The sequence below is a fragment of the Prunus avium genome, chromosome 4 (genome assembly GCF_965620075.1).
Source record: "Prunus avium chromosome 4, drPruAviu1.hap1.1, whole genome shotgun sequence".
Classification (NCBI taxonomy): domain Eukaryota; kingdom Viridiplantae; phylum Streptophyta; class Magnoliopsida; order Rosales; family Rosaceae; genus Prunus; species Prunus avium.
The window spans coordinates 16,446,371-16,472,090 of NC_142287.1; the positions used below are offsets into that span (position 1 = coordinate 16,446,371).

A 25,720-nucleotide genomic window follows, 5' to 3' on the forward strand; every position below is an offset into this window, starting at 1 on the left:
ATTGTTACCGAAATGCACATTTCAAAACTGGTGCATGGCATTGGATTACGTGGACTTTCTAATTAGTAAAATTAATGCATACTTATCAAGGGGAGACATCCATCCTGGGGAGCGTGCTATCAACAAAGTTTATATATACACTGTACTCTTTTCCTTTCGCCCAGGTTTTTATCCCACAGAGTTTTTCCTGGCACGCATGTCAATGTCATATACACAGAATTTTATGTTACATATGATTATGTACTCTTTTTCCCTTTGACTAGTTTTTGTTCCACTAGATTTTACTGGCAAGGTTTTTAATGAGGCATATTCATGCATGATGGACATCCAAGGGGGAGTGTTGCAAATACATGTTGTAAATTAGCATAGATTAATATGAATGCCCATCATTACCTATCATCCCTACCATTATATACTTACCCTACAATTCAATCATTTTGTTTGAAACCTATCATATGACTCACTGCCCCATATCATATTATAAATAGACACCAACATTAATATAATGTTGATGAACTTAAACACAAGAATAAATGAGTTTTCTTCATCCAAATCTCTCTCCAAAATCTCCCTCTTAAATCCTCTTAATTTTATAAGAGGATAGCAATTTAAAACACCTACAATTTGATAACAATTCTTAAATCCTCTTAATTTTATAAGAGGATAGCAATTTAAAACACCTACAATTTGGTAACAATTCGAAACCACCTTCAAAATTCGGGAAGTTTTATGTAATCAATTCAAAAATAAGTATTTCGTGGACAAATATTGGCAATTTGTCTCTAGTCTTTCACGAATTTTAGAAGCGACAAAAATAGAAATAGAAAAAGGACAAGCCCAATCTCGCAAATAATGTAGCTCTACCTCTACTTGACACCGTTGCTGTCCCCACATCCCGGCAACCTGAAAAAGAGCATATTATTCACCAAGGTTTGCCAACACGGTGATGATCTCCCAAATTTTTTGACTCTGTTTTATTTCCATGAAGAAACCAGCGAAAATTTCAGAAAGAGAGACACATATTCGACATGGGTTTCTCCAAAGACAATCTTAAAGGCTTTGTTTTGGCTTTGCTTTCAAGTGGGTTCATAGGGGCAAGCTTTATTATCAAGAAGAAAGGCCTCAGAAGAGCCGCAGCTGCTTCTGGGGTCAGAGCTGGTGACTTTCTGTTCATTTATTTCTTCTCAATCTCGAATTTTCTTTTACTTATATTGATTTATCAGATGGGTTTTTTTTTTATTGATTGGTTTGTTATTGGTCCTTGATTGTTGTAGGTTATGGCGGGTACTCTTATCTCTTGGAGCCTCTGTGGTGGCTGGGCTTTATTACAAGTAAGCTTCTACATCTGTTTTTGGCTTTTTGGTTCTGTTTCATAATGTTTGTAAGACAGCCAAAATTCTGATTACTGTTGTCGTTTTTTTGTATATTTTTATTGTTGAATATAGATTCTGCAAATAGTTATGGCCATGGTGTCATATAAAACTTTATGGATTATGGTCATTACTTGCTCTTACGATTTTTTGGTATTTCATCACCGTTCACGCTTCATTTTGTAATCGAGTTCAAGTGCTGGTCATGGGAAATAATTTTCTTCACCATGGAAGTAATGCTATTGTTGCATTGTAGCAATTGATGTTTTCCAATGTCACTATGTCAGTTAAAAGTACGGGTTTTGGTATTCATTTTGTTCGTTCAATTCCACTGATGGTTTGCAGAATCTCTCTTGATTTATGATTTTTGATATAGTGATTGTTGGAGAGATTGCAAACTTTGTTGCCTATGCATTTGCTCCGGCAGTTCTTGTTACCCCTCTCGGTGCATTAAGTATAATTGTAAGGTAACTGCTCATATATTGCTTTTGATTCCGTGGTTGGTTGTTCATATATATTTTTATCATGTCCTATGATGTTGTTTGGTTTTACTAATAATGTTTAAAAATTCAATGGTATGGTGTAGTGCTGTGCTGGCTCATTTTATCTTGAAGGAGAGGTTGCACCGGCTTGGAGTTTTGGGCTGTGTAATGTGCATTGCCGGGTCGATCATTATTGTTATCCATGCACCAAAGGAGCATTCTATAACTTCTGTTCTTGAAATATGGAGTATGGCAACTCAGCCAGGTTTGATTCAGGCTATTTGTTTTATTCTAATTCCTTTTTCTCTGTTTTCTTGAACTTTATATGATTCTTCTTTGGAAATTAACAACATATACTGTCAATTTCAGCTTTTTTGCTTTATGTGGGCTCAGTGGTTGTTCTGGTTTTCATACTAGTCTTCCATTTTGCACCACAATGTGGGCACACGAATGTGCTTGTTTTCACCGGCATTTGTTCATTGATGGGTTCTCTCACGGTAAATTGTTTCAAGTACTTATAAGCATTAGTTCATTTCTCTCTTACTGTATTGAGTTTCTCTCTTTTCAACCTATGGTGTTCTCCCAAAAAAAAGAGGAAACCTGATTTCCTCTCATTCTTGTCTTACTGTACTAAAATAATTATGCATTATACAGAATGTAAGAATTTAAACTTTAAGCACAAAGTTCACACATAAAGCTAGTGTTAAAATTGTTCTAATATCAACCTGTAAGTTCTTCATGCTCAAATTTCATTCTAAAGTTACAGTACAGATTTATTTCAAAAATGTTTAGGGTGGGGACTGGGTGGGTAATTGATACATAAGTCAATCTGATTGCTTAGTTGGATGAAGACAAATTTCTGTTAGCACATCAATCTACAGAGTCCCTGTAGACCTGAGTCTGCTTTTAATGATTTCTTGTTATCAAATTGTTTCCTTTCAATTTTAATAATATCTGGATCTCTCGTAATTTACATGCATTATTTTCCATGATTCTGCAGGTGATGAGTGTTAAAGCCCTAGGAACTGCTCTGAAATTAACTTTTGAGGGGAAGAATCAGTTAATCTATCCAGAGACGTGGTTTTTTATGTTGGTCGTGGCTACATGCGTCATCACTCAAATGAATTATTTGAATAAGGTTAGAAACTCCGTTTCATTGTGAATATGTTAGATATGGACAAACATAGTCTGATTTATAGGAGTCTTTTGGAAATTCTTGCTCTTGTACTGTTCTTCCACCTTTCCCCTTCTCCAGAATAGTTTTCTGGCTATTCCTTTGTCCTGCCGTTCACTTTGCTCTTGTGCATTGCATCTATCACTAACAGAAAAAGTAGTCTGAACATAAGTAGGCTTTTGTTTAGTCTATAAAATTTGACATGTTCGGGGACAAGTGGTTCTACCTACTTTTCGGAGGATGTATGGGAAACCCATCAAGTTTTGTTCAGTTTTAGACCTTTTCCCACCTTTAAGATTAATCTTGTTCTATCCTCACTACTAAGTTAGTCAAAGAAAGTAGTTTTCTAATGAATATATGCTGCAAAAAAGAAATTGGTATTGAAAATACATTTGTACAAGTCAAAGTCTGTAGCTGCCTTCGGTGGAGGCTTTAACTACAATTAATCATAGGATAATTTCATGTCATATGATGTTTTCAAATTTCTGTGTAATGTTCAATATAGTTTCCATAGTTAATATGTGGTTGCCACATCTCTTACTCATATTTTCATATAAATTTTTTTTCTTCACTAGAGCTGTTAGTGGCATTGATAACATATTACATGTCATTTAAAGAGTGGTGGTGATGCAGGACAAAGAGAAATAATATCTAGGTAAGATCAAAATGGAAATTTATGGAATGCAAGGAGAAAATTAAAAGAAAACGATAGAATCTAATAGCATCACACCAATAGTGTTTTAGGAATCACTTATAGAGGCCTTAGGCATCACACCTAGGGTCAGGTTGCATCATACATACCTTGAGAGAAGCAAAGCTGATGTAACTTTATTCAATCATCAAAATATGTTCGAAATGATCACGACTAGATAATTTATAGAACCTAAACCTAAGAAGAACTCTGGATAAAAAAGTACTAAAATATCCTTCACTTAAACAGCGTTAAAATGACTCTCTAAGTTGGACTCACCTTCACCCATCATCCATCACACCTCATCTCTGAGTTGGACTCAATCTTGGCCGTCCATTTTTGAGCATCCACAATCTATAACTTGGCTTTTCAACATTTCTGTAAGCATCTTAAAAAACATAATTAAAAGGTAATCATAACTTGAGGGTTATTCATTATTGCAGTAATAGTTTGGCTCTTGCTTTTTGCGTGTGCATGAACATATATATGGATACATTCCAGGATATATGTATACCATTTATATGTATGTTTCTTTAGAAGAATTAAAGGAATCTTTGTATTCATATTTTCTACTGAACCACTCAACTCTGATTTTTCAGGCGCTTGATACATTCAACACTGCAGTCGTGTCCCCTATTTATTATGTCATGTTTACAACGCTGGCAATCATTGCCAGTGTCATAATGTTTAAGGTATTGTTCCCTCAAAAAAAAAAAGTGTGTTAAAGGTATTGTTAAGTGATAGTATTATAAGTTGGACATGTCATGGTGTTATATCTCTTTGCCAAGTCTAGCTTCAGTTCCAAGTTGGATTGTTGTTAATGTGATTGATTTTAACAGAAGGCATGAATCTGGAATGTGACTACAAGGCATACACTGAAAAGTAGCTCCAGTAGACCCTTGTGTGGATAATAACATCTGATTTGGCATTTCAAGCAAAGATTACCCAGTTAAGAAAATCACGCTTTTTATGAGGCTAAAGCCAGGTCCATTAATTTAGTTGACGTGAAAAAATGTTGGTTCTTTGGTTGATTGGAATTGGTAAGGACCTTAATGAAAAACCGACGAAAGAGTACAATGTCAGTCCGACTAACTATACTCCAAATTAACCTATTAGAATTAGTCAAACTTAGCCATCCAGTACTCTTGATCCAAATTGGAGGGCTAACTTTATGACAGGGAGAATTCTACAAGGGTTTGCTCTACTTTTTGTATCAGAATTGTTGTTTAGACACTCAATTTCTACTGCTTAAAATGTGATGTATATCTGCACCATAAAAGAGAAGAAACAGAGTCAGATTTCAGTTTCTTGGTTAGACCAACTTACAGAAAATATTTTTTGCATAGAATGCTATGTAACCATTCTTTCTAGCAAAATACTTTTTGTTCTTCTACTAAAACCACAGGCTGTTGATTGGGGATTTAGTTTGATGACAGTAATTACATACTGCTTTTTATGATTTTAGGATTGGGATGACCAAAGTGGGGGAGCCATCTTATCAGAAATATGTGGATTTATTGTTGTATTATGTGGGACCATCTTATTGCATTCAACAAAAGAATTTGAAAGAAGCTCTTCTTTTAGAGGTGTGAGACCAATCTGTTCTATTACTTTTTTTTCTCTCTACTCTAGTATCATCTATTCCCTAACCAGTTGACTCTTTTAAATTTCCAATTATTTTGGGCTTTATGCTTGTTGAAATAAACAGGTGGTAGCTATATGCCTGTGTCGCCTTCATTATCTGCGCGACTTTGTAGTGGCGGGAATGGAGAATTAGAGAAACATGAAGAAGAAGATGGGACACCTTCGGAGGAAATTTGCTTAAGAAGACAAGAATTGTACTAGATCATATCTAGGATGATACCATTCCATTCCATATACCTACACGGCAAGCAAGAGTTAAGTGCCAACCATTCTTTTACCATTGTCCATTAGATGAATCTATTCTTGCCCCATCTTTGTCAAATCCAAACATACAGTGCCGGGTGGTGGCCGTTTGCTGAACTGCCAACGGCATTTTCTGTGTAGACTAGTGAGGAGATTGACGATGCTGACTTAACCTAGGGCTTCGCAGACAGTTCGTCCAAGATTTCAAGCTTTTAATGGGTGGTTTGTTCACATTATGAAATATGGAAAGATAGCTTTAAAATCATGTGAAGCCAAAGAATACATGAAGACCTGGATTTTATATCCAGGCAGGGCTTTTCTTTGTTGAGGTTAACTACAGCGAAAATTGATGTATGAAGGAGCTCAAGATCAGCGGGGAGTTCAAGTTTCTGCCCATTTTTTTTCTCTGGTGACTTCGAACATAGATTATTTTATTTTGCTTATTGGTATTAATTCTTTTAGGGGTGGTGGGGGGTGGTGATTTTCCCTTTCTGGCTTTTTGGAAGGCATAATAAGAAATACTTCTTTGTAGAGTTCTGTAACCGCTTCTGATTGTACTTTTTGAAGATTGCTGAGTTGATCTGGAAATGTTTATGCATACGCATTGTGTTTGTGACTTTTGTTGGATCAATACAACTGTTTTTCAGATCAAATAAAAACCAATTCTAATACCTTTTCTTTTGTGCAAATCGATTTTCTAGTACCAATCCATCGTGTCCTTTTGGATCAATCCCTACAAATTGTGTTTAAATGAAATACTACAGAGACTTGTCATTTTGAGCCATCCTTTTGTGTGATTGGATGCACATTGATTTACTGCAGACAATTTTTTTTCACCAAATGGTTGGTTTCATAAAAGACTCAATTATGATGCATTCGTTAAAACGTTGTTTAAGCAATTCATCTTCGGTTTAATCTTCTCTACACGGATTTTGGTTGTCTAGCTCAAGCAGTGAATGTGCTTGTGAGAGATGACACTCTGAAAGCATTGAATGTGCTTTTCTTGTTGCCATTCCGATAGGAGAGACATGTATAAAGAGAGAATAGATTTTAGGGTTGGTTGTCAAGGAAGGGAGAAGAATTTACATAACAAGGATGCAACCATGGCGTCTCAAGCCTATCACACATTGTCATGTTGGAAAGTTGTGTTGCCATATCGGAAAGTTAAAACATATGGCAATGGGTGATTGGCACGAGATAGTGCCATAGTGTTATCCCCGATATAGGAAAGCTTTTCTCCAAGGAAAGGGCCGTGGGTTGTCGACCACTGCCGAATGCACAAGGTGGTTATTGATCGGTTCATAATTGTATATCATTTTGTACCCTTCTAGCTTATGATTTGGTTATGTTTTTGAGTTAAACTTGTGCTTTTAATCATTTTTGTGTTTATCTTTCAGTTCATTGAGCTTTAGGTAACAATGATGGCTTTGGATAGGAAATGATGCAATCCATGCATGTTAAAGCCTGATTTGGGTGAATGGAAGAAGAGCTTAAAGACAAACTAATTTTGGCTACAAACCCTTGCCAGCCCAGTTTCGTAGGTCAACTTCTTGGCCTTGGATCAGCATGCTCTAGGGCTCGGATGAGGTGAAGATCTTCATAAAAGTTGTTCCAATGGGTGTGTACTATAACATATCCAAATTTCAGCCCAATTGAACATATCTGGAGTCCTTAGCCCGTCCAACACTGAACCCTGCTCAGGAGGATTTGCAGCTGCTAGCTTTTAGCCATGTGCCTCACCCCAGCTATAACTGACTTTGTACCCAATATAATGAGTAAAGTAGGGAGGCATTCTAGCTATGAAAGTCTAAAGGAGCAAGTTGGTACATGCTGGAGCTATTAAAGAGAAGCATGTGCATGCATGTGAAGCAAAAAGAAAGAAATGAAATGAAATGAAGTCAATTCCAGTCTCTGTTCGGCAGCCAACTTGCAAGGCCCAAAACGCACACTTCTACTGCTCCTGTGGGAATACTTTCTTCATAGAAGTTGTTCCAATGGGTGTCTAGTATAACATAACCAAATTTGAGCCCCATTGGATACGTTTTGAAACCTCTGGCCATCCTACACCAAGCCTGGTTCAGAAAACTCATTTCTTTTCAGCAACCAAAAGAAAACCACATGGGTTGGCAGCAAAAGACAGCCACAATTGAACACCTTTGAAAACCCATGTGAAGAAAGCTTCAAGAGCAGCAAAAGAAGTATGAGATGGAATTGATTCCAACCACACTAACATAGACAAGATGAAGTGAGAGTTATGAGTTGTATTAAAAGAGGAATGGTGGTGTTGGAATTCATCATGATGTTCCTCCCTATTGGCCCTATAAATAGAGAAGTCTTCAAGCTTCAAAACACACCCCCAAGGGGGGGAGCTCTCAAACACTTCTCTAGAGCTCCCTTCCCTTCTCTCCCTCAAATTCTCTTAGTTTCCTTTCAAGTTGTCAATTGTTGTAACAAAATGATTTTACTAAATTTTCCTTCAAGTTTTCTTAGTTCCACTTTACTTTTATTTGTAATGTACATTCTTTCTTAAGTATTCAAGTTTAATTAGTTTCCAAGTTTCAATTATGGTTTTTGTTCTTATTCATTATGCTTATAAGTTAATATGCTAGTTTGAATGATTGATCACCATTTAGGCTTGCATGTTAGCTATCTTGGTTTGAATTAAGAGTAGACACCGTGCTTTAATTCGAATTGAACTATGAATAGGAAGAGTATGTATGGACATTCGACAACAGGGATTAGATACATGCTTGGTTGTTTAAATTGTTCTTCTATGCTTAATGGGTTCCTAATGCTTAATTTTAGGTTAGACAACAAATGATCAAATTAGGGAATTAGGAACACAAGGTTATGACCAAACCTCATGGCTTAATCATACTTTAGCTAGAATCAATCCGTTAATCTAATTGAACTTGGGAACTTATTTGCTTGAGTTATTTCCTTTTTTTCTTGTTTTATTTATTTTCTTTTTCATTTCTGTTTTGTGTAGGGGAAATGAATTGGATCATTCAATCACCAATCCTCGTAGGATCGACCTCGCACTTACATATGCTATATTACCAAACGGCTCGTGCACTTGCGAGTATCACAAGTTGAGGATGCAGCTGAATCCATTTTGGTGCAGCTGAATCGACGCAATAGTTATTAGGGTCGCTTTACCCCATGAAATTAGTTCAAATGTGCATATTTGATGGTTTTATTGATACGTGATAGCTAGGGCATGGGCATATTTGATGGCTTTTTTGATATGTGATAGAAGAGGGAAAAATAAATGAAACTTAATTTTCATTTTCTGGCTAGGGAAGCAATTAGAGTAAAAAGAAAATACTATTGTTTAATTTTTTTCAGTTATTTTTGTCAAAAAAAAAAGTACGGAGACTCTTACACCATAACTCCTTGGGATACAAATCCTGGATCCGCCACTGTTGTCGGCAGTTCAGTTGGTGAGTTTTTTTCCTTCAGTTTTTGTCTTCAAGGACATATTAGTAACTTCATATTTTGTTGGACAAGAACAGACAACAGTGGCGGTTCTAGCCTATGACAGGCTAGGAATTTGTGTTAAAAAATTATTACCCACACTCTTCTCTCTCCTCTTTTGCCCAGCCCAAATTTTTGTTAAAAAAAATATTACCTACACTCTCCTCTCTCCTCTCTCCTTTTTTTTTTTTTTAAAATTTATTTATATATTTATTTTTTATAATTCTTTTCCTTCTCTCCTCTCTATCTCTCTTTTTTCGTTCTTTTCCTTCTCTCTTCTCTCCCTCTTTTTTTTTTTCATTTTTCGTTCTTTTCCTTCTCTCTTCTCTCCTCTCTCCCTCATTTTTTTTCTTTTTTCGTTCTTTTCCTTCTCTCTTCTCTCTTTTTTTTTCTTTTCCTTCTCTCATCTCTCCTCTCTTTTTATTTCCGTTCTTTTTCTTCTATCTTCTCTCCTCTCTCTCTCTTCTTCTCTCCCTTTCTTATTTCTTCCTTTTGCTTCTCTCTTTTTGTTAGAAAAATATTACCTACATTACTTATGATTATTAATTTTTTGTCTCGCACAAAGATAGCTATTTCAGAAATTACGGAACATGATTGATAGGGCTATGGAGTTCGAGGTGGAAAGCCAAAAACGGATGTCATAATAGACGTTTATAAAAGGAAACAAGGGGCAAAATGAGGTCACAACTCGTTAAAAAAAAAAACCTAGCTCCGCTAATTTTCTTTTCTCTCGATATAAAACTGGCTTTTTTTAAATTAATGTAGTCCCCTATTTTATCTTTCTTTTTAATGTGAAATAAATTTTTTTTCTATTTTTTTCTTTCAATTTTTCTTTTGGTTTTTATTTTAGTTTTTGTATTTGTAGATATAAATGCATTTGAGGGTAAGGCTTATTATGTCTCCTCTCACTATGTAATCTTTTTATGTTTATTAATGAAATTCACTCGTTTCGTCAAGTTTATTATATAAGTTTTGCCCGGTCAGCTTTCGAATCTTGGAACTGCCACGGACAGACAACCAAAACGCAAAATAAACAAGGAGAGGCCAATTGGTCTAGTCTAGTTAAAAAAAAGGCATTGACTTGCAGACCACTAATTCATGTTTAAACCTCATGACACTTTAATAGTAGGTGTGACAAAACAAAAAACCAAAAACTATCGATTGTATTAAAAGAAAATTAAATATGTTTTTTCGGTCGAGAGACCAAACAAGACTTAGCACTGAAGTAATTTATTAAAAAAAATATCTTTATATATCAAACAAAGTCCCTCCCAAAAGAAAGCGAAAGAGGAAGGAGGCTCAATTTGGGCTTTTACTCGTCTATCTGAACTGTGAGGCAGAAACCCCAAAACACACAAACCAAACGAGAATGGCAGCGAATGTTGGGAAATTCTTTGAGTCGGTTGGCAACTTCTTCTCCGGTGGTGATCAGATCCCATGGAGCGACCGTGACGTCATCGCTGTAAGCACTTTTCCTAGCATTTTTCTGAACTTATTTGTTATTATGTATTGCTTAAAATTTTGGCATAAATGTGAAATTGGTTTGCAGCTTTAGGTTTTAAGAGCTAATTAACTTTCGATAGAATTAATTCGGTTATTTGATTTTCTAGGGTAAATTAAAAGACTTTGCTTGTCAGGGTTTTGTTGTTAGCTTGCTTGTATGTATAAATCCGTCTTATAATGGATCATGGTTTTCATTTTCTCAAGATTTTAACTTCTCTAATTGCAATTATTTGGTTATTTCGTCGAATTATTTAATGGATAATAATAATAACGATGTGGGGATTAAATCAGATGAATATAAAATTGAATCCCCTATTAAGCATCGTTGCGGGATACTCCATTTGTTAGAGTTTCGATTTCAGCAGCTCCTTTGCAATTTCGGGTTTGAAACAGCTTTTACAAAAACAATTAGCATGTCATTGGTAGAAAGTGTAGAGGTTCTTAAGAAGTAATAACCAACCTTACAATCTTTCCAGATCAGAGTGTTTTGTCTATATTATGATGCACTGATGTATTCCCTTTTGTTTTATTCTTCCCAATTATTGTTATTTTCTTTTTCAATAAAAAGAAAAATCATGTTGCTTTTTACTAGAAACTGCAATGTGGTTGCAGCTCGCGTGATAGTTTCAGTTTAATTTACTACAAGTGAAAACAATCAAGTGCTTTACATATCGTGATGAGTAAGGTAAAGAATATGGATCTTATTACGACTCTAATGCTTAAGTAACTACGTCTTCTACTCTTTGACTCCTCGAACTAATGAGGAGTAGTAACTAGTTCTTAACGATCTTTGAGAGCCAACCCGCATTACTGGGGTTGGAGTTCCATAAGGGCTATCTAGAGGTTGGAGTATAATGCCTTGGTAGAATAGTGCTTAGTCATTGAATACTAGTAGATGTGTGAACTTACTAGGGAATATTGCTACCACCTCACCAAGGTAAAAGTGGTACCTCATGATTTGGAACCATGGTGGGATCTTACGGTCTTAAAGATTATATACTAAGCCTTACACAGCTCTAATATTGGCTGGTTCATAACAGAGTCCTAATCAGCATTGTGGTGTCAGCTGGAATGGTCAGGCACATGGTTTGCTCCCATGTGGTCCGTTTGAAACTCCCAAAAGGATCTACCTAGCTATTTGCTAGTCTTTCCTGCCACCCAAAGATTGTAGGGTTTGGTGAGGGGCCCCAGTTTCAAATCTGTGTCCGCACAATGGATTGGTGCATTTGTGGGTTTTAAAAAAAAGAAAGAAAAAAAAAACCGGTCCTAATCCCAAAAGATGTGGAAATAAATGACTAGTAATTTTTGAGCATTCTAAAATGTAAATGCATTTTAAGGACTGCAAGAATTTATTGATGAGTGTTTGGCAGGAGTGGTCATGTTGCAGGCCACACTCATCTGATGTTTTCATGTTTCTGAATGCATGTTATGACAGGGTTGTGAAAGGGAAGTTTCTGATGCTCAGAAAGGTTCCTCTGATGAATTTTTTAAAGAATGTATCATGCGATTATCATGGGCTCTTGTTCATTCAAGACAGGCAGAAGATGTGCAACGTGGGATAGCAATGCTTGAAGGTTCTTCGTCTCTGTCTCTGTCTCTGTCTCTCTCTCACACACCCACACACCCACACACCCACACACCCACACACTTTTTCGTCAGGGCTTCTTAGATAAGGTAGTCAGCTTGCCATGTCTCTTTTGACCATATGATGTCTTTAATTATGCAGTGCACCACCTTCATGCTGTTCAATTTATTGATTTTTTTTGCCTTTTTCTGACTTGATATGATTGTAATTTGCAGCCTCTGTGGCTGATGCTAATGCTAATGCCAGCCCTCCGCAATGGAGAGAGAAGCTGTATCTTCTTGCTGTTGGGTATTACAGAAGTGGTGACCATTCTAGGAGTAGGGAACTTGTGGAACAGTGTTTGATGGTATGATTTTATTTTATGGATTGGATTATGCAAACGTACCAGAGCTTAATGCATGGCCATGCACACTTTGAAATTCTCTGCATGTGTGGATTGACCTATTTTTGAAAGCATGCATAGTTCAAACTTGGTGGAGATGTAGAGCAGTTCCTCAGGAGTTGCGGGTGGAAAACACCCAGTTATAATGATGTTGAAAAAGATGTGAATCAAGAACCTTTTTTTCTATATAGTAGTGCAGATTGCTTTACAAATGTTGATCTCATTATATAATACATATGCAGGCAATGAGGTATGTTTTTTTTTCTTCGTTTCTTTTTCCTTGAACTTGTTTGTAACATTACCACGATATGGTTCTTTTGTAGATTGCACCTGATTGGAGGCAGGCACTGACCCTTAAGAAAATGAATGAAGACAAGATCAAAAGAGGTAGAAATCAATCATTGTTCCTCTCTCTCTCTCTCTCTCTCTCTCTCTCTCTCTCTCTCTCTATATATATATATATATATATATATATATATATATATATTATTTGTGTAACTCGGCAACTGACAATTCTTCCCCTTTGGTTTGAATGTAGATGGTGCGATTGGCATAGGTATTGCTGCAACTGCTGTTGGACTCATTGCTGGTGGAATTGCAGCAGCTGTGGCTCGCAAGAAGTGACCGAACCCTTCTTAATTCTCCTATATGCTCGACCCATGAATCCTCTTGCCTGACCGTTCTGTTCCCTGTTCATATAAATTTTAGATGTAAAACTATACAACTTTTAGCAGCTTAAACAAACCAGTTTGGAAAACCTTATATCATGAAGAAAAGTCAATAGAGATGGATTTTACTTGCTTTATTTCTCCTGGGAAACCTTAGAGGAATTATAACTTGTTGAAGTGTTCTGAACTTGCGATGAAATCCTTTTAATCGTTTGTGTTTTTTTGTACTCTCACCTTTTTGGGGCAACCGTAGCCCAAAAGTTTGCATGCCATGAATTTGCATCTGCAGCCGGACCCATTTTTGCATACTCTAATATTTATTTGGGATTTGATTTTTTTTGCTGGTAAATGTTTACTTGGGTTGTGTTTCTGTACTCTTTTATTTGCAGTACAAAAGAGGAGCGAAGAATATGTTATGGGATGAATTGAACGTAACTTCTTTAGAAAATTCCACTTTCTTTGACACAATCGAATGGAAAAGACAAAAAGAAAAATTTAAATTAGATGAAGGGACAAAGTGATTGTGGTGATTTAGGGCTGTTGGTCGGCAATGGAGGTCGCTGAATGAAGAATGGTGGAGATGACTGATATAACCACACAAATAAGGAAAAATTTTAAAAATGTAGTCTACACTTATAAACAAATTTCAATTTGTCATCTTAAAAAAAAATTAAGAGATATGTCATCTCAATTATTTTTTTAGTACAAGCGGAAGTCTAAACTACACGGAAGAGGAATTTCTCACTCACACACAACTATAATGCCGTTGGCCTCTATTATTGAAAATTCATGATTTGTCACTTAATGTTTATTCCATTCAAAATTCCATTAACCTCTGTTTGAATGAAGAAATTGCAAACTGCATAGAATTCTTAAATTGTACGGTTTTCTCTAATTAAATTGACATTATAATGGAATTTTGGAAAAATTACCTATTTAGTTAGGTAGCAACAATTCAAATCTATTACATTGAATTTCATATTTTTTTCAATTTACGATTTAACGATTTTCTTATTGATTCTATCAAATAAGGAATCTCAGATTTTTTTTTTTTATAGAGAGGAATCTCATTTATTAATTTGATGCAATGATTTCCATGTAGATTATATCAAATAAGGAATCTGATTTATTGGTTTGATGAAATTTACAAACTAAACCAAACAAACCATACATGCACAATGAAGATATCCCAATGATTTAATACCTACTTCTCTCGCGTTAAACCAGACATGCAACCCCTATCAATATGGCCCAACAGAGTTCATTTAGTGTAGTGCAAACAAACCTTGAAATTCAACTTTACCGCAGGTGTCACGCAAATCATAAAAGCATGCAAGGGGAAGGTTTCTCACTATTTCAATTCTCCCACATAAATAATTAGTGAAATTAGCTAGCAGTAAAAGTATTTGTATTAGATTTAAATAACGGCCACTGATAAATTTTTTATTTATTTAAAAAACATTGTTAATTTGCAATTGTAGTATTATTCTCAATAAGGGCAGAAGAGCAACAATGTTCTACTAGCAAGGACTGTGATGAAGCTTTGTGTGTTTCAAGAACTGTTATTTGCATTGACCACAAATGCACGTGCTTGGATCCAATTGATTTTGATCATCAAAGTCAAAGTCAGACCGCTTTTCTTGGAAAAGAGTACCACACATGCTCTGGATCCGTTGATTGTGAAGATGTTAGAGCATCATGTGTTTCAAGAACAGGTATTTGTCAAGATGGAAGATGCACATGCCTTTATTGATGCTTATGTTGCAACGTTGCCACCAAATTAAATAAATTCCATCCACAAGTGGCTCTGTAATCTTTCTTTAAGAAATGATGAACAAAATATTTCAATAATATGCATTGTTTTGTCCATAAATCTCTTAATACGAATAATTATATATATATAAGCTTCAGTTGAGGGATCACTCAAATATGCTTATTTGAAAGACACCCTTGTAGGGCTCACTTTGTATCTTATTTCACTAATCCAAACTATTTATTTTGTATATACTCATTCAAAGATCATCTCTACAAAAAATTACTTGAATCCGATATCATTTGACCACTCAATTTAATTATTGAAATTTTAGTACTTTCTTGAAGCACTGTGTTCATTGATTTTGTAGGACACAATTAGATATTGAACCGGTTTCCGATTTGTCTAATTTTTTCCAAGGATGATCTATTAATGTAAACTTAAAAAATAGACGATTTGGATCATTGAAATTTTTTTTGTATGGGACCCTAAAGGGTGTCCTTCAAATAAAATTATAACAGGACCCGACCTGAATCCCCCTTGGAATCCGTGTCAAATCCTGCTTCCCTTCCGATGTCCAAACGATGCCTGGCCCACTAACTAATTTAACCCTCCACCCTGCATGATGGAATCCTCAATGCCCATGTGGCTAGAACTCAAAACTACTATCCTAAATCCCAAAACACAAGGTCATAAAATTATATAATAAAAACTCAACCCACAACCAAATTTCCAATAACCCAATAAACATTATTCTTTTACTTAATAAATATAATAAACTCAGATGAACACGTAAGACATTTATAATAATAATCCGATATCTAAATAATCCAATACCAATATCCAAATATCCCTTTTTCCACAACCATATTCGAATTCCAGGGTCGCAATATCCCCATAACCAAATTTATATCACATATAACACTCACCCTTTCCTTCTCCTAATCTTGTACTTATTATCTATATATGTATATATCTATATTACACAACCCACACCATCATAATGTACCAAGAGAAAACAGTCCAACACGGGGATCGTTTTAACTAGACCACATGGCAGTATCCTCAATACTCATGTGGCTAGGGAATGAGTAGTCCAACCGGGGGACTATTGCTCCCCAAACACGCACTGTAGAATCCTCAATACATGTGCAGCTAAATATCCCTCCTACGAGCGCAAACTGCCGGTCAAGGGTGCCTAGTATCCCGACACACCTCCGAAGAGTTACCACGTGTCTAATATATCAAGTATCAATAACAGGGAAGGTACATATCATAGTGCACATCATGTACCAGGGGAAAAAAATCCAACATGGGGATTGTTCTACTAGACCACATGGCAGAATCCTCAATACTCATGTGGCTAGGGAATGAGCAGTCCAACCGGGGGACTATTGCTCTCAAAACACGCACGGTAGAATTCTCAATACACATGAGACTGAAACAAGTCTTACGAGTGCGGAATGATGGTCAAGGCCTTCGGCACACCCAGCCAAGGGTGCTTGGGTCATCAACATCTCACACGTCGGAAAATCCCTCAACGCACGTGTGGTTATCATCCATATCGAACCAGGGAGATGGTGCAATTCACAAACCCATATAATATAAAATAATATACACCCTCCCTTAATTCAATTTCCCAAATTCTCAATATTCCATTACATAATCTCACATACATAGACATCCGGACATTAATAGTGTCCATAACTCAATACCCAATATTTATATGTAATATAGATATCAAACTCTCAAAAGCATAAATTCCATAACCTAAAATATTCATAAACTTCAGTAATAAATCCATAAAATACCATAAACCACAAAATAAACCATATTATAAAATCATAGTCTCAATAATCAAAATAATCCAAATTATATAAATATGCAAGACAATCCATGAAACATTTTCATAATCAAACCCCATATAACCCAATCCATATATTTTAATAATAATCATAATAACAATAATAATCTCTGAAAAACCCATATCACATTCCGATAACCTCACAATCAAAACAATAATATAATCTCATAATCCCAACATAACTAAAATAACTAAAATAACAATCAAGACTCGTTTATAAGGTCATTCTAGTACTTTTCGAACGGTGAAACTACCTCGGAAGACTCATGATCAACCGAGGAGTCAAACTTCCCATATTGGTCAACTGGGCCCGAGGGGACCATGACCTCCGATTTCCAATCCGAAAGTTCCTACGGGTTCAACAAAGCCTACTCAACACGTCATGTAAGTTTGGTTTCGATCGAGTGGTCGAATCTAAGCCAATTGCACGATCGGACGGCGATCACTTCGCCTAACCATGGAATCATTGATTCGGAGTATCCGGGATTCCGATTCTTGATCCGCGAATCCTAACACGATCCTAGAGGTACAAAGAATAACATATTTGAAATTGGGATCGATCGAAGGGTCCGAACCTATTGAACCCGGATATCACATATTGGGTGCAATATTCGTTTTTCTGTCATATGGTAACCAATTCCAAATCTGAGCATACCGTCATACTCAGGACAACAAGGGGAACATTTTAGAACACAATGGGCCACCACACAATGGCCCACATGCCGCCACTCGCCGCCGACAGTGCGTGGTTGTCTTGAGAAATTTTTGGCGACGGAAATTTCTCGAAACACCCTACAATACCTATACCAACACGTTTAGACTAACAAGGGGAGCATTTTTGGTTCTTAGACCATGGCCAAAAAGTAGCCAGAGCTAGCCGGATCGAACCCAAACTATGAGCCCTAAGTGGGTGTTTTGAACGAGCTCTAAAACCTCAAAATTGATTCTAGACACCCATACTAACAGCTAGAGCATGTCAAGGGGATGAAGAACCATACGTTGGTCGACGGAAATAGTTGCTAGAATCGCTAGAAACAGCGTCAGAAAAACTGCCGAAACTTTCAGTCGATACTGTCGACTATCCTGGTGGTTTCGAGCTACAAAAAGTAATAGGTTGTGTAAAGTAGAGGGAGACGAAAATTTTGGAACAAATTTGGTTGGATTTGTTCACCGGACAGCGACAAAATCATCACTTGAAAAAGAGGCATCACGGTGGAGAGAGAGGGAAAAAAGAGAGAGAGAGAGAGAGAGAGAGAGAGAGAGAGAGAGAGAGCCCCACGACCCTCAGGAGAAGAAGAGAAATAGAGTTGGCCTGGGTACTGTAGCAAACATACTGTAGCGGTGCTATTTGTTACCGTACCAAATTTTAAAATTCCACTTTCTTCCTTTTGTTTCTGGACCTTTACACGTTCGTTAAAACTCGGTACTGAGCGTGCCGCCTGTCTACGAACTCGTGAGAGCGAGCTCTATGCAACGGTGCCACTCAATTCCTCAAAATCCTTCCATATTAGCCCTATACCAACATGATCAGACTAACAAGAGGAATGTTTTTTGTTCTCGGACCCCGGCCAAAAAGTGATTGGAGCTAGATGAAATCACAGCCAAACCGTTGGCCCTAAATGGGTGTTTTGATTAATTTACAAACTTCCAAAATGGATCCTAACCACAAACATAAACATATAGAACATGTAGACTAAATGAAGTTTGATGGCCGGAAAAAGCTCTGAAGCTGCCGACACTTTCAATCCTTGGGATTTCGAGCTGGGAAATGGCCTGGGTTAGGCAGAGTGAGTGGGAGCACTCTTGAGCAGAATGTAAGAAAAGATTACCAGTCTCACCTTGAACAAGATTTCAGATGGCTACAGAAGTCCCATGGCTATGAAATTTAATATGTTAGAGATTTTGACGTTAGGAACAAGTATCATGAAGACACTCTTGTCAAAAGACGAATGGAAACTTCGAAGTAGTCAACAAAACTGACTTGAAGAGGAGCACTCAGCTTTGGAAATATAAAATAGAAAGCTGTCTTGTGTGGAATAACCATGCCATACGTGGAAGACATAAAGGACAGAGGGAATAGGTATGGAATCAGCGTGGGAAACAGTAGAGAGTGTGGCTCAGCCAACCCAAAAGTCAAAACTGATGACAAAAGGCTTTACCAATAATTCGATGGCACCGAAACTCTTTTTGACAAAAAAGAAAAACAACTGCAGCCTTGTGAGTACAAAGGGTTCACATGTATAACAGGTATATCAAGGTTCAAGCTTGCCTTGTGACTTATCTCGCAGCAACAGAATGGATTGGAAAAGTGAAAGCAGACGTACAAAATAGAAACAGCCTTTTCTTTGGATTACAAATGTACAAGTTTTTGTACAATCCCTCGCAAGTGTCAAGGAAGACAGGTTTTCTAAACAAAACACAAAAAGACGAGAGGAAATCATGAAAGAAAAGTCACAAATTTTGAGGGTCTCACAAAACCAGCATGCAACCCCTATAAATATGGCCCAACAAACCTTGAAATTCAACTTTAGCACAAGTGCCACACAAATCACAAGAACATGAAGAATGCTACATCTAACAAACCAATCTGGGTCGTCCTCTTGTTCATTGCAACTTGTAAGTTTTCTCACTATTTCAATTCTCCCATATAATTAATTATTGAAATTAACTAGTAATAATAAAAGTATTTGTATTAGATTTAAATAACGGCCACTAATAATTTTTATTTATTTATTTTAAAAACATTGTTAATTTGCAGTTATAGTATTATTCTCAATAAGAGCAGAAGCACAACAATGTTCTACTAGCAAGGACTGTGACAAAGCTTCATGTGTTTCAAGAAGAGTTATTTGCATTGACCACAAATGCATGTGCTTGGATCCAATTGATTTTGATCATCAAAGTCAAAAGGCTTTTCCTGCAAAAGAGTACCACACATGCTCTGGATCCGTTGATTGCGAAGATGTTAGAGCATCATGTGTTTCAAGAACAGTTATTTGTCTAGATGGAAAATGCACATGCCTTGATTGATGCCCATGTTGCAGAGTCCAGTTTTCCTATTTCCTTTTTGCCTGTGCCCACCTGTTTTCCCTTTATTCTTCTGACATGTGTCCTCTTAACTAACAGAATGTTAACTCTGTTAAGTCTCTCAATTTTTATTAAAATTTTATAAAATAATTCTTTCATCTTCATCTTCCCTTTTATAAAAATAAAAAATAAAAATTGTTCATCTTTGCAACCAGCACACCTCAGCGACAGCCCCCTCTGCTCGTCACTCCCCCAAGCCTCATTTCTCTCTCTTTGAATTTCTGCACCATATCAAGATAGTTTGAAATCAGCCCGACTCTTCTCCCACTTCGAATGCATCATCAACCACTGCCAGCTCTCTCTCGTTTTCTCTCAATTTCCATTATTTTCTTTTGGATTATTTTATGTCTTTAAAAATTGGTTCTTTGATCAGTCGATCATCAACATGACAAAGCCTAAGAACAATCGCGCCTCGAGATCACTACGGAGAAAATGAAAATTCAAGTTTTTTTATTCAAAAAGTTAAAAAAATAGAAAGCAAAAATAAATTGCAATAGTTTATCAGTTCTCACAACATTTTGGGGGTTTTTGTTTTTTAGAGTGTGAAGAGAGTTTTATGCTTCTTGTTCCAGATATATTTCCTCTCAAAATCTTCATATTCAGAACACCTCCATGGCTCATCTTCAGAGAGAGAGAGAGAGAGGAGAGAGAGAGAGAGAGAGAGAGAGGAGGAGGAGGAGGAGGAGGAGGCTGGGTGGTGGTGATTGTGGGGGTAGTGTTGGTTGTTAGAGTTTTGCTTGGGTTGCTGCTAGGTTTCTGGATTTTTATTTTTCATTTTATTAAAAGTTAACAACGTTATATTTGATGTTAAGAGATGACAGGTGTCAGAAGAATAAGAGGGAAACAGGGTGGGCACAGGGAGAAAGGAAACAGGAAAACTGGACTCCATGTTGCAACGCTGCCACCAAATTAAATAAATTCCATCCACAAGTGGCTCTGTAATCTTTCTTTAAGAAATGAAGAACAAAATATTTCAATAATATGCATTGTTTTGTAGATCAATCTCTTAATAAGAATGATTTTTACTCTATATATCTCTTATATATATTTTGTTGCTCCATTGTTTATGTATAATCTTCGTGATTCTTGGAACTAATCCATGTGTTAATTAAACTTTCTCAAAGAAAAAAGGAGAATAAAATCCAAAACGATAACAAAATTCATGTTATACAATGTTTTTTTAGAGAAAAGTGTATATATACACGTGTATTATATAGTTCATGAAGTTTCAACTTATCATTTATCCATATTATAATCGTGGATTAGTAAAACCGTATGGTAGTGAGATTATAACATTGAAAAAAAATTTAGATTATTATAAATAAACCCAATCCTAGACATGTATTTATAAAAAAACCCACACACTATTTAAACATAGAAACACACCCAAAATCAACAATGGTATATTTTTTGGGTGTGTTTATAAATGGGTTTTGAGTGTGTGTAATGATGGGTTTTGGGTGTGTTTATAAAGTGTTTTGGGTGTTGGGTTTTTTTATAATTTCAGCCCCCATTTTGGGTGTTTTAGTGAAACCCCCAAAAAATTTCATGCTTGCTATTTGCCGTGCCACTTCATCATTTCATGGTACAAGAGAAGAGGCAAATGGGTAGACAAAATATACGTATTCTCCCCAACAAGGCAATATTGCCTAATTCAAAGTGAAGAAGTATATTGGCCCCACATATTTTTATTATTATAAATTTTTATTTTATTTTATTTTTTATGGTGGGTGAAATCAGGTAATGTAAAAGATGAAAATAAATAATATAATATTGCATTGCCTAGTTCATTTGCCTAGTCCATTGGTAGTATATTTATGGTAGGTTTGAACTTTTCTCTCTAATTAGAATGTCATTGTAATGGTATTTTGGAAATATTACCTGTTTTGTCAAATCTATTACATTGAATTTCCTCTTTTTTTCCATTCTGGATTTAACATTTTCTTAATGATTATATCAAATAATGAATCTCATTTATTAATTTGATGAAATTTACAAACTAAACCAAACCAACCATACATGCATGAAGAAGATATCCCAATAATTTCAAAATCAATTAATTAACCTACTTCTTTTGCATTAAACTAGACATAGAACCCTTTTAAATATGGCCGAAAAGAGCTCACTTACTATAATGAAAACAAATCTTGAAATTCAACTTTACCGTAGGTGACAATACCCACTTGTCCAACATCATATGTCGGGCCCACTTTACTAAATTACCCTTATTCCAATTAAAAGTAAATAATTAAGGAATTTGACTTCTACCAAAAATCCGACAGAATCTCTCCAGTAATTGTAACATTTCAGAAACTTAATCACGTGTAAAGAAATACATATGACCCTTCCAAGCATTCAACATGCAACATATTAACCTTACATAAACATCAACATGTGATAAAATAAGCATGCGGTCCTTCCACAATAAAGAGAAGGTGAGGTTTCCGTTTCCAACTAAAAGACTAAGATAGTTACGAGGCCGACCAATATATTTATTTTAAAAAAAATTGAAAGAGTAAGAGATTAAGTTACTTCCGTATAAAAAATAAAATAAAAAGTCTCTTTTACAATTATACATTAGTACATGATAGATTTTTTTTATGCTGCAATAGATTCTCAATTGCAAGAATTAAATAGCCGATTTAGTTATCAAGCAATGGAGTTTGGATCCTTATGAAGTGAATACATCTGTTAGAATTGATGATATCTGTCAATTGGTAGAAAAGTTCCACTCGCAAGACTTTGAACAAGGACGGATCCACGTTAGGCCTAGAGTGGGCTCAAACCAAATGCTAATTAGAAAATAGGCTTAAGTCTAGAAAGACAATCTAAATATATCAAACATTAGCCCAGCGATCTATGTAAATCAATGGACCAGACTCAACTTTTGATAGCTTACTTGGGATGGTACTTTCCCTTCATGTGATTAAGGCATAATATAATATTTTCTCACACATAAACCCCTGGCTCCGTCCCTACTGTGCACCGAGTTCAATTCACATAAAAGACAATCTTGAGGCAATCCAATATAATACTCCCCCATTTCCCTCCATATCGAATGACAAAAATAAAATAAAAAAGATCAAATTGCAAAAAGTAGTACAAAAATTATAGTTGAAAATTTATTACGTACAGAACTAGTAAAATTTCTTTAAAGAACAAAGTCATATGCAAATCCCACCTAGCTAGCAATAAAACCACCATAATGACAATAAGGGTCAAATTAAAATTTTGGTTTGTTTTTTTGAAACTAATTGTTTTTGTTGAAAGATGAAAACTGCTCTGCTGTCTGTCAATCACATAATGTTGCAACCACTGTTTAAAGCAGCTTGTCCAATGTCAACACCAACATTCAATATCCCTGCTATTTTCACAACCACATACTGAAATAATAAATACCCGATCACAAGGAATTAGTCAGTAATTATGCAAGCAAAGGTCATGCTCCCTATTCTTTAGTTAAAATTTAGCTAAAAACACACAAAAGTTATTTTAGGAACTCTATAAAATTTGAACTCCAATCATACTCCCTAAGTTAGGAAGTCATAAAAACTATAGTTATCTTATAATTCAATATGATTGGTTATCATCTCTACAAAAAAAAAATAGTTTGTATTAATAAAAGTTTAAACTATGCATAAAACGAAACTGCATTAAATTATAAGGAGCCACTAGGAGTCTCTTTATTTTAGGAGGTGAATAGGGAGCATGGTTGGAGTTGTATTTTTCCAATTCCTCCCTAAAATTTGTCTAAGGAGGTGGTTTAGGTTAGGGACCCCATTGTGGATGCTTAAAGTGCGAGTAATTATAGTGTACGTAGTATGAGAGTATGTCACATGGTATAACTCGTTTGTTAGAATATGTAAGTGGATATTTATTGATATTATATCATAAAAGTGGGAAATATTAACCATATTGCCCATCCATATTATAACAAGTGGATGAGTTACAGCAGCCTTGCTACGCAGTAAAGCGTACGTACATGTGGATTTTTCACAAGTCATTAGACACAAACAAGTTTAAACACTTAAATCTATCTCAACCACATGATTTCATTGAAATAGATCCAACGACTAAGAACCTCATTCCTTAAATGACGACACTGAATCTCTCAACTGCATGCATGGCACTATATATATATTCTTCAGCAAGAATATTATAATTGCCCCAATAATATCTATGTTCCCATGTGCAGACATTGCTTGTCACGTGCGTACATCCCCACCATTGACTTGACACTAGCTCTTCAATTACTTATGTAGATTTTTTTTTTCAAGTGCCCATAGAGATAAGACTTCCATATATAGGGCTCACCTCGATTAAAAATGTGGTTAGTAAAGTGGTACACGATTGTTTTTATACATGCTCAGATATTCAATTTTGCAAAAATAATGCATCCAACTAACTCAACCAAAAAATTTGCATCCAATTAATGATGTTCTTGGAATATTGATACAAAACAAACTAGGTGTTCAAAAATATTTAATATCTGAGTATGATCTAATTTAATCAATTTAATCCATTTTAATTCTTTTGTGAAATTTCAATTTTTCCCTTGGGAGTAGGGGTACTTTGGTCACTTTAAGAAAAAAAACATTTATTGTATGGCATTACGTAATGGTGTAAGTTTGTGTTAACTTATGTGAGGCCCCAGTTTAAGGTTCGCACAAGGCCCTCAAAATCTCAAGACTGGCTTGCATCCCTTCATATGTTCCCTTCCATTTCTATATATAAATTACTTCCCTTCACTACTTTCCTCTCTCTAACTAGCTACTAGGAAAAATCATGTTAATTATCCTTCAAAATGCAGATGTTAAGTTCATGTTGTGTTCGTATTATCGTATAGCTGTTTTACCAAAATACATACTAGGTCATAATTTTGTGGCAAATGTGTCATCGTAACAATCTCGAACAGAAGTCAAAGACAAGACAACTACACGCACATGATCATAACCAAAGGTTTCATAATGTCTCTCACAAATTGGGCCAAAGGTATAATTAAGACAACTTCTACACACACATGCATGCACTTTGAAGAAGATGATATTGGCGATTTGTGGAAAGGATCGCAGTTTACATTGGTGGCTAGGGTCTTAACTCACAAGTCTGTTAATAGGGAGGCGTTTGTGAGTGTGTTTACTAGGCTGTGGAAAGGAAGTGATGGGGTCTCTATTAAGGAGATTGGGGAACGCCGCTTCTTGGTGCGTTTCACCAACTTGAATGATAAGAGGAGAGTATTGGACATGGAACCTTGGACTTTCAGGGAAGGATTGGTTCTATTACTGGAAGTTCGTACAGGGGTTGATGCGAGGACTGTGCATCTGGATTTGGGAGTTTTTTGGGTCCAACTACATGGTATTTCTCCTCTCAATATGACCGTGATGGTGGCCAAGAAAATTGGAGCTTTGATAGGACAGGTTTTGGAGGTGGACCAGACTACCAGTGACGATTGCATAGGCAGATTTCTGAGAGTTCGTATTAGATTTGATGTGGGGCAGCCTTTGATGCGGGGAACCTTTGTGGTGTTTCCAGGGGAGGGTTCTCGTTGGATTGATTTTAAATATGAATTTCTCCCAGAATATTGCTTTGTCTGTGGTTGTTTGGGTCATCCAAGCCGGCTCTGTCTGGAACAGCGCCATGAGGAGTTTGGGAGTAGTGGTGCACGGTCTGAAGCTTTATTGGCCTTTGCTGGTTTGGAAGCTGAGGATGATCTACGGGGTCGTAAGCTCAAGGGCTCGGTGCGACGATCCCATAATAGCCTGAATTCTGGGCATAGGGGGCAGGGCCGGCCCTGACA

General features: G+C 36.1%; 3 protein-coding genes across 3 annotated transcripts; all 3 read left to right on the forward strand.

Annotated features, from left to right (window-relative positions):
• The first annotated feature begins 824 nt into the window (after positions 1 to 824).
• Positions 825 to 6,275, forward strand: LOC110744446 (putative magnesium transporter NIPA6). The gene is made up of 9 exons (XM_021944421.2): positions 825 to 1,158; positions 1,275 to 1,331; positions 1,747 to 1,837; positions 1,957 to 2,117; positions 2,222 to 2,349; positions 2,853 to 2,990; positions 4,317 to 4,409; positions 5,183 to 5,303; positions 5,426 to 6,275. Exons 1-9 carry the CDS (start codon positions 1,029 to 1,031, stop codon positions 5,560 to 5,562), a joined length of 1,056 nt encoding a protein of 351 aa, XP_021800113.1. The 5' UTR covers positions 825 to 1,028; the 3' UTR covers positions 5,563 to 6,275.
• A 4,074-nt stretch (positions 6,276 to 10,349) lies between these two features.
• On the forward strand, positions 10,350 to 13,356 carry LOC110744459 (mitochondrial fission 1 protein A). Its single transcript, XM_021944437.2, has 5 exons — positions 10,350 to 10,543; positions 12,020 to 12,158; positions 12,385 to 12,515; positions 12,875 to 12,938; positions 13,090 to 13,356. The coding sequence occupies exons 1-5, from the start codon at positions 10,451 to 10,453 to the stop codon at positions 13,173 to 13,175; spliced, it is 513 nt and encodes a 170-aa protein (XP_021800129.1). The 5' UTR covers positions 10,350 to 10,450; the 3' UTR covers positions 13,176 to 13,356.
• An 11,591-nt stretch (positions 13,357 to 24,947) lies between these two features.
• LOC148294913 (Ta11-like non-LTR retrotransposon) lies at positions 24,948 to 25,718 on the forward strand. Its single transcript, XM_088252301.1, has one exon. It carries the CDS (start codon positions 24,948 to 24,950, stop codon positions 25,716 to 25,718), a length of 771 nt encoding a protein of 256 aa, XP_088108427.1.
• The last annotated feature ends 2 nt before the right edge of the window (positions 25,719 to 25,720 follow it).

What these genes read in the sequence shown, in the direction of transcription:
- LOC110744446 (XM_021944421.2), top strand. Translation starts at nt 1,029, where the DNA reads ATGGGTTTCTCCAAAGACAATCTTAAAGGCTTTGTTTTGGCTTTGCTT. An exon ending in GAGTATGGCAACTCAGCCAG is followed by an intron (nt 2,118 to 2,221) that starts GTTTGATTCAGG and finishes TGTCAATTTCAG; the next exon opens with CTTTTTTGCTTTATGTGGGC. An exon ending in AAGAAGCTCTTCTTTTAGAG is followed by an intron (nt 5,304 to 5,425) that starts GTGTGAGACCAA and finishes TGAAATAAACAG; the next exon opens with GTGGTAGCTATATGCCTGTG.
- LOC110744459 (XM_021944437.2), top strand. Translation starts at nt 10,451, where the DNA reads ATGGCAGCGAATGTTGGGAAATTCTTTGAGTCGGTTGGCAACTTCTTC. An exon ending in TGGGATAGCAATGCTTGAAG is followed by an intron (nt 12,159 to 12,384) that starts GTTCTTCGTCTC and finishes TGTAATTTGCAG; the next exon opens with CCTCTGTGGCTGATGCTAAT. An exon ending in TTGTGGAACAGTGTTTGATG is followed by an intron (nt 12,516 to 12,874) that starts GTATGATTTTAT and finishes GTTCTTTTGTAG; the next exon opens with ATTGCACCTGATTGGAGGCA.
- LOC148294913 (XM_088252301.1), top strand. Translation starts at nt 24,948, where the DNA reads ATGCACTTTGAAGAAGATGATATTGGCGATTTGTGGAAAGGATCGCAG.